This window comes from Sinocyclocheilus anshuiensis, unplaced genomic scaffold, assembly GCF_001515605.1.
Source record: "Sinocyclocheilus anshuiensis isolate Anshui unplaced genomic scaffold, SAMN03320099.WGS_v1.1 scaffold919, whole genome shotgun sequence".
Taxonomy (NCBI): Eukaryota; Metazoa; Chordata; class Actinopteri; order Cypriniformes; family Cyprinidae; genus Sinocyclocheilus; species Sinocyclocheilus anshuiensis.
In genome coordinates this window covers 645,560-653,357 of record NW_015547671.1, presented here as the reverse complement: position 1 = coordinate 653,357, position 7,798 = coordinate 645,560, and the positions used below count along the sequence as shown (strand labels likewise).

At 38.6% G+C, this 7,798-nt stretch overlaps 1 protein-coding gene across 1 annotated transcript; it reads right to left on the bottom strand.

Annotated features, from left to right (window-relative positions):
• Positions 1–708: 708 nt before the first annotated feature.
• On the bottom strand, positions 709–6,640 carry LOC107702766 (uncharacterized). The gene is made up of 3 exons (XM_016505177.1): positions 6,630–6,640; positions 1,998–2,467; positions 709–1,919 (listed from the first exon to the last, which is right to left on the bottom strand). Exons 1-3 carry the CDS (start codon positions 6,638–6,640, stop codon positions 709–711), a joined length of 1,692 nt encoding a protein of 563 aa, XP_016360663.1.
• Positions 6,641–7,798: the final 1,158 nt, after the last annotated feature.

Below are 7,798 nucleotides of genomic sequence, written 5' to 3'. Positions count from 1 at the left end.
TTGTTTGTGACTTCCATATTGATGTGAATAATATTTAGTTAGCTTATCAGCATATATATATTTATCTCAATAGAGATCCGACAGCGGGCGGAACTTGTCATAAAGTTAGTGATAACAAGGCCTGCTCATTTAGAGGAAATATATTATTGGTCAATTTTTCTGTCAGTTTGATATTACGCTCCCATTGATTTACTATTGCTTGGGCCTCATTCTAATAAGAAGAAAATGGCCGTAATTCACTTAACCCATCCACTGAATAGGCAGATTTGAAGAGTTTATTTCTGCAGAAATTGTATTTATTTAATTTAGATTATGATTGTCAAATTATGAATTGCTTAAAATTAGAAATTATAACTTTTTATTAAAAATAGTATTTAAAAGATTGTCATTTAAAAAAAAAAGTATTTAAAAATTGTAAATATTGTTTTTACAATAGTTTAGGCCCTCTCTGAGGGCCCATACGGTTTCCCCCTGATTGTGACTGAACACAAAGATTTTGACAGGAATGCAAAACTTTTCCTATTGTCTTTTACGGTTTCTGCATATTCATCACTAACCTGAAAAAAGGTCAGTTGGCTAGATATCATATACTGTACCTATATTAAAATTGTACAGAGCCTATCTTTAAAGAATCACTGAACACCAGGGTGAAAATTAACTTGATACTATTGGTAAATTAACTTTATTATTTTCTTATTATCTTCAGATCTACAGAGTCGCCATCAGTGATTTCTCTTTGTAAGCAGTTTTCTTTATTGTCATTGTTTCTTCTGTTGTCCTGTCCACATTTGTTAATTGCCCAGTAAGGAAAAGTTTTCCTAGACCAGCTTTAAGATAACTCAGAGCATCTTTATTTGCTTCTTCAGCTTCAGCGTTTCTCCTCATCTCCTCCAGCTCTCGGACCCAGTTTTCTTTCCCAGCCTCCCTCACTCTGGGGATGAAGAAGTCGAGATGCTGAAGAGTGAAGGCAGAGTCTGGTTTTAACGCGATCTGAGACAGATTCTTGATGGTCCTGTAAGCATCAGACAGAAGATTGGACTTCTGGTCCTCAATCTCCTTCAGATCTATGTCAAGATGACCCATTGAGAACCTCTTGCACTGTTCTTGGGCTTTTTCACATTCTTTTCTAAAATCATCAAATTCAAGTGTCATGCTTGAGTGTCTGATGACATATTTCTTGTTTTCTTTGACGTGTTTGCTGTGGTGACACTTCCCTGTGCACACGGTGCAGAAGCCTTTTTTCATGACTTCACATTTGCTTGGATCAGAACCCCACCAGCAGTCAAACTCATGGCAGTTTTCCTCACAGACGGTGCAGGTCGTCGCCTTCTTATTCTTCCATGACTTGCTCTCAATGGGAACCTTCACTTTGACAGCCTTTTTTACTTTAATGGTGAAGTTTTTACATTTCTCTATCTTCTCCTTGTTTTGTCTCATTACCTCCTGAATCTGAAGGTTTTCAGATTTCTTCGATTCTTTCTCTTGAACTCGCAGCTGTAAGTTGCTGATGGATGCTTCTAATTGAATGCGCTCCATCAGGACATCTGAAGTCAACTCCAAACTTCTTCTGTTCTTTTCATCCAGAGACTGAAGGAAATCCTTCACTTCTTTCATGCTGTCTTTCCAGGCATTTCTTTGAGCACGCATGTAATGTCTCTCAGTGTGACGGGCTTCAGCCTGCCGGTTGATGAACAAGAAATACAAAGGTTGGCCACTTTTGTCTCGTCTGCAGGGGATTTTAGCTTTATTAATGGCACCAATGACGTTCTTGGGTGGCAGACCATCAGAGTGTGTGATTAAAAACACAATGTTGTTCATAATGTCTTTTCCAAACAAAGACAGAATTGAACTGATAATGTAATGCTGTCGGTCAGAGAGACGATTCTTAGATGATTTAATCACAAAACACACAGCGTCGACTTCATGAACTCCATCATTGCTCTGAAACAGAGTGGCTAAATTCTCAGCAGATCTTTGAGATGATTTAATCACAAAACACACAGCGTCGACTTCACGAACTCCATCATTGCTCTGAAACAGAGTGGCTAAATTCTCAGCAACTTCCAGATCTTTGTCCAGTCCTCGAGTGTCTCCGTAGCCTGGAGTATCAATGATGGTGAGAGACATGGGACTCTTCACAGGAAAGACCTCATACACTGTGATTTCAGAGGTTTGTGATTCTGCTTGATCTCCAGCTGCTTCTTCAGTGATTTCATACCATTCTTCATCCTCAAACTTCACTCCCAGTAAGTAGTTGACCATAGTGTTGATGAGAGTCGTCTTACCAGCGCCAGTCTCTCCCACCAGCAGAATGATTTGGTTTGGTTTACTGGTGTCTTTTATCCCATAAGTCCATTTTCTGACTTTTCCATTATCATCAAGCACTTTTCTTTCTGTTTCTAGACAGTATCGTTTTGGAGGACCTTCATGAATCAGAGTTGATCTGCATGGTGAAATGCCTGGCTGTCTGTAAAATATGGAGGGAAATGATTGTCAGAATATTTGTGTAGCAAGAATTTAAGATTCAAAATACCCATGAAAATACAGGCATTTTACAATAATTTTTAACATGAACAAAAAGTAAAGAAACACAAACAATAAAGGCCATCCAAATGCAGTTTACATTCATAGAATGTCTTCTCATGTTAGTTTTAAATTGGTTGGATGTTTTATATCATTTAAAGCACAAAGAATGTTTTTTAAGGGTGCTCCATTCAGGATTTTTGAAGCTGATTGCCGATCACAGAACGCAGTATCTGCCGATAGGATCACCGATATCGATTTTTTAAAGCCTTCTTTTTATCGTGTAGAATTATTTATAGAGATACTCCAATCAGGAGTTTTAGACATTTATTCAGGGCCTGAATTTCATTTTTGAAAATGGGGGGAGTTCCCCTCTTAGGCGACTCTTGTGAGAGGGGATTTTTCTTTTTAATTTGAGGAGTGGAGGGGGGCATTTTTCAAAAATATATATTTATCCCTGATTTCGTGAGCTGTATGTGAGGTGGCCTTTTACACCAGGTTCACACATACTCTGTCTGCAGTGTGTATGCAGTCCATGTAAGCGGTGCAGAAGCAGCACAGACTCATTGTGCTTTCACACAGGAGTCCGCTACTGATCCATTTGCTATTTACCACAAACACAACATTTATCCATTATTTTGATTTTAAATCCAAACATTGTTACTGAAAATGCTTTTTCAGCATTGTGATTTTTTTTACACAGTACAGCAATACAATCTTTCATAGACGTGTTTAAACAATAAATATAAGCGACACATTTTTCAATGCTTTCTTTCTTTTGCATTTACTCGTAGGTTTATACATTAAGTTGTTCAAGCAAGTGGCAAAACATTTAAATTACTTTTCTTACGTTATCACAAACACAAATTAAAACTTACCATTGACAGAAACAGTCAGCTCTACTGCCTTTTCTTTTGCATTTAAATCTTTATTACAAGCAATCCTGCGGTCCATAAAAAACGTTGTTTTTCTACCTCCACAAGTGCCATCTGTTATAGCCTAAAAGTGCTCTTTTCCGTTAAACCTTGCTAAAAAGCTATATGTGTTGACTGTGAAACACAGTAGACTTTAATTATATGCATTTATGGTGTAATTACTACATTTTTGTGTCAATCGATGTTCATATTTACCACAAACAATCCGCTGTCACTTTAATTTAGTGCGTGCAGCACAGCAAACTCAGTGTGGAAACAATCGGAGAACAGCTGCAGATGCACCGCTCCTGGAACACACTGCCGGACCACAACCGTGTGCAGTGTGAACACTCTAATCCGTTACCATGAGCGTGAAAAAAGACGCACCACATACGCACTGCAAACGGAGTATGTGTGAACCTGGCATTACACAGTCTCCAGGAGAGCGTGCGAGTGCTGAATGGTTAAACACTGGCAAGAATTAAAAAGATATGCAAATTATGAACTTTAGTGACGATGCACCCGCCTCGATTGTGCAAGTGACAATTCCCGTGTCAACTGTGCAGTGTGCACAGCTTACAGTGCAGACGCGATGTGTTGATTTGAAGCCATTTGCACATTTTGAGAGGAAAAGAGATAGAGCACGCGGTAATCCACTTATGCCGTTTGTGAAATTATGTCTCACAGAAAGTTTTCAAATTACTAAGTTATTAAGTTATTTAATGAAGAAATATGAATTGTACCTCACCTTCAGCATTATAATTATTTTACCCGTGCCAGTGCCACTGCATGTCATGCCAAACCTCTCATGGCAGACCGCCGATCAAATATCCCAAAGTAATTATCGGCTGATAGAGCAGCCTTAAATATTTTGGTTGTGATGCAAACTGTACCTATCAACTCAGCTGGCACTTTTTTGTGCTTAATACTTATTCCACAAGGTGATAACATTGGCTTGACCATTGAAGAAAGTATGTCAGAGCACACTGAAATGGTAAAGAGTGCAGCATCTTGAAGCCTGAACTTGAAACTTGACACACTGTTTTAAGAGCACATTGTTCAATCAATACACGAAGCATCGCAACCTGTACAGCCACTCCTTATGCGTAGGGCCGGTTCTAGGGAGGTGATGCCCACCAGGTTCTTCTTGTGCCCACCTATACTATCCACAGAATACTCAGTTTGTCATGTTAGTATACAATAATTGAAAATGTTACATTAAATTGTCTGTGCTATGAACTGCACGGAAACACAAAGGCTGAGGATACAAATGCAGTATTTAATGAAGGGTAATCCAAAGACACAATCCAGAAACAGGCAAAAGATAATACACATGGGTAATCAATCCAAACCATAACCACAGGACAATAAACACAGGCAAAGGGTAATCCAGAATAACAGGCAGGGAATCAACCATAGTAATGGGTGCTTTTGAAGCACTGCTTCGTGAAGCTTTGAAACCTATGCCAATCATTTGTTTCGAAACAATGGTTCGGAGCGTGTATATCAAACTGCCATGTGTCATGTTATTTCAGTACACGAGGCTTTGTTATTTCCTAAATGTTTCGAAACGTTTTGAAATTTCATTGGTTTTCCATTGGGGGCCATCTCTGTGAACCTGTGAATAAAGTTTATTGAGTGTTATTGTTTATAGCAGTCTCTACTATTTTATTTCAGTGGTTTTCCATTGGGGGCCATCTCTGTGAACCTGTGAATAAAGTTTATTGAGTGTTATTGTTTATAGCAGTCTCTACTATTTTATTTCAGTGGTTTTCCATTGGGGGCCATCTCTGTGAACCTGTGAATAAAGTTTATTGAGTGTTATTGTTTATAGCAGACTCTGCTATGTTGTTGCTGTTGTTGCTCTTTAGTTTAATTTTCTACTGTGAAACAATGGTCTGGGCCAGTGTTGCCATCTTGTGGAACAAAAGATTAGTGCAAAACCAAGTGAATGGGCATACACGCGGTTACAAAAATCGGATGATGCGTGTACTATTCTGGTGATGAAATTTGCATCACACGCACTGTACGCTGTTCCTTGCGTATGCATGAAAACCGAAGCATACTTTGGCCTGTTCGCGGTCATGGAAAACTTGGAAATGTCAGGGAATTTAACATTTTTAGCCAATGACAAATCATGGAAATAAATGAAATAAAACCTTTGTGTGTATATATATATATATATATATATATAGATAGATAGAGTTTTGCTCAGCTCTGAAATATTTTGTCTGCATTACACTGTTGTAGGGGTGGGCAATATATCGGTAGACATGATTAACTGGTAGAAATTTGTCAGCTGGTAGTGATTTTGGACTATCCTCTCTATCGCAGTTACAAAATCACATGACGTTGCTGTCTTACATTGTCACAAACATTTATCCTTTGTATGCGTTTTTAAGCATTGTGGTTTAAAAAAAACGTGATTTTAATCCATTAAAATGCAATCATCAGTGAAAGAGAACTAATTTCATATGTGTGTGCTGTCTGAGAGACAGAGACAGTTTCTAAGCGTGTACACATGTGAAGACACTGCTCATAGAGCGCGTGAGTATTGAATGGAGTTATTTTTGTTGCTTTATAGGCCTTGAGTGGTTAAACTTGTATGTGTCAAAATGCCCGTCTTTGCAAGTGTCCTTCTAAACACAGCAATTTAGGTCTTAAGTAAAAGCAAACAGCTGAGAAAGAAAACATGTGTAACAGTATACTGAATCCAGGCAGCATCATCTGTCATTATTTTTAATCAAACAACAAAAGAGAGAAAATCTGCTCTTCACTCAATCACTTTTGTAACATTAATAAGACAAAATATATATTTAATTTGCACAGTGAAGAATATGCCGTGTTTTAAAACATTTGATTACTTCATACAATGTATGTAGCATTTCTTATTTCTTTGTTCTGTTGTAGTCCTATTGCTTGTAATTATTCTTACTTAATTTCTGACTGTTTACTTGTCTTTAGATTTTTTATTGAATTTTGCCTATTATTGGTTTGTGATTGACACTGGTGACAAGATTTATGACATTTCTATGGTATCAAAAATTGATTGCCTAATTTATTTATTTATTTGTTTGTTTGTTTGTTTGTTTGAAGTGAAATGTGTGAATCTTCAAAAAGCCCAGAGTTAATTACCTTTAATATAATAGTAATTCACATTCCTGTAGAAAGAGCATGACTTTTGAGACTCACCTTAAACTCATGGTGATTGCTGGAATGAATGTGTCCACCTCACAACAGATTGTATCACTCTCCAGTCTGCTTACAGCAAAACAATTAATTACTTTATGAAAAAAAAAAAGTCACATACAGATCCAGTTTGTGATGAGCATGAATTTATACAGGTGCTGATTTTATTTTATTTTTTTACATGTACCTGTATGAATCCTTAAGTGTAGGTAATGCTGAAAGGTGCATACACTCTTAAAAATAAAGGTGCTTAAAAAGGTTCTTGACAGCGATGGTATGATAGTTAAAGTTAAATCATTAATGAATTAAAAAGAAATGTAAAATCTGATTCCCTTTCGAAAGGGAACTCCATGCTGTGTCCTCTAGAGGGTGCTAGGGGAATGCCTTCAACGTGACCGGTGTCTGAAGCATGAATGAAAAAACGACAATGAACTTGACAAAGGCAGGCGGCAGCCTATGACGTAAACAATAAAGTGACTGCGGGTATAAAAGAACACCTGCGGAATACGTCATACTCTTCTTTGTCTTCAAGCCTTGTGTATGGAAGCACATGCGTCTGCCTCACGAGAGAGAAGGATGCGCTCACTGTTTGCTTTCGCGGGACTACTAGAGGCAGAGGTCTGTACTCGAGTGTAATGGCAAGTTTTTGAGTTGTTAGGCTTTTGTTTGAGCCTCCTCATCCTCTCAGCCCAGGTACGTGTATTTAGGTTGAGCATGGTCTCTGCTCCTCTCGCCGAGAGAGTTATGCTGAGCACTCTGCTCCCCAGTATTTTTGTTTGCAGTTATTTCAGGTTTTTGAGGTTCTCTGTGAGCCTCCCTGATCAGCTGTTCCTGAGCCTGGTAGCTCCCCCTCCCTTTGAGGGTCGCTATGCTGAGATCACAGTATCTAGTGTTCTCTCAACAGAGCTCTGTGGCTGTTTTAGGTTGTTAGGCTCTTGTGGGCCTCCTTGATAAGTCGCTCTTCAGGTCGAGCTTTCGAGTACTCCCCTCACTTGAGGTCTTCGTACTGAGTACCAGTAGAGCTCCACTTAGACAGTACTATTAGTATGTAGGCTCTATCGTGAGCCTCACTAATGGCGCTTTTCCACTGCATGGTACGGCACAGTACGGCTCGGTACGGTTCACTTTTGGGGGGTTTTCCACTGGGTACAGTACCTGGTACCTGGTACTTT

Coding starts and splice junctions, on each gene's coding strand:
- LOC107702766 (XM_016505177.1), bottom strand. Junction 1,920..1,997: donor TCGTGAAGTCGACGCTGTGT/GTTTTGTGATTA, acceptor GAGTTCATGAAG/TCGACGCTGTGTGTTTTGTG.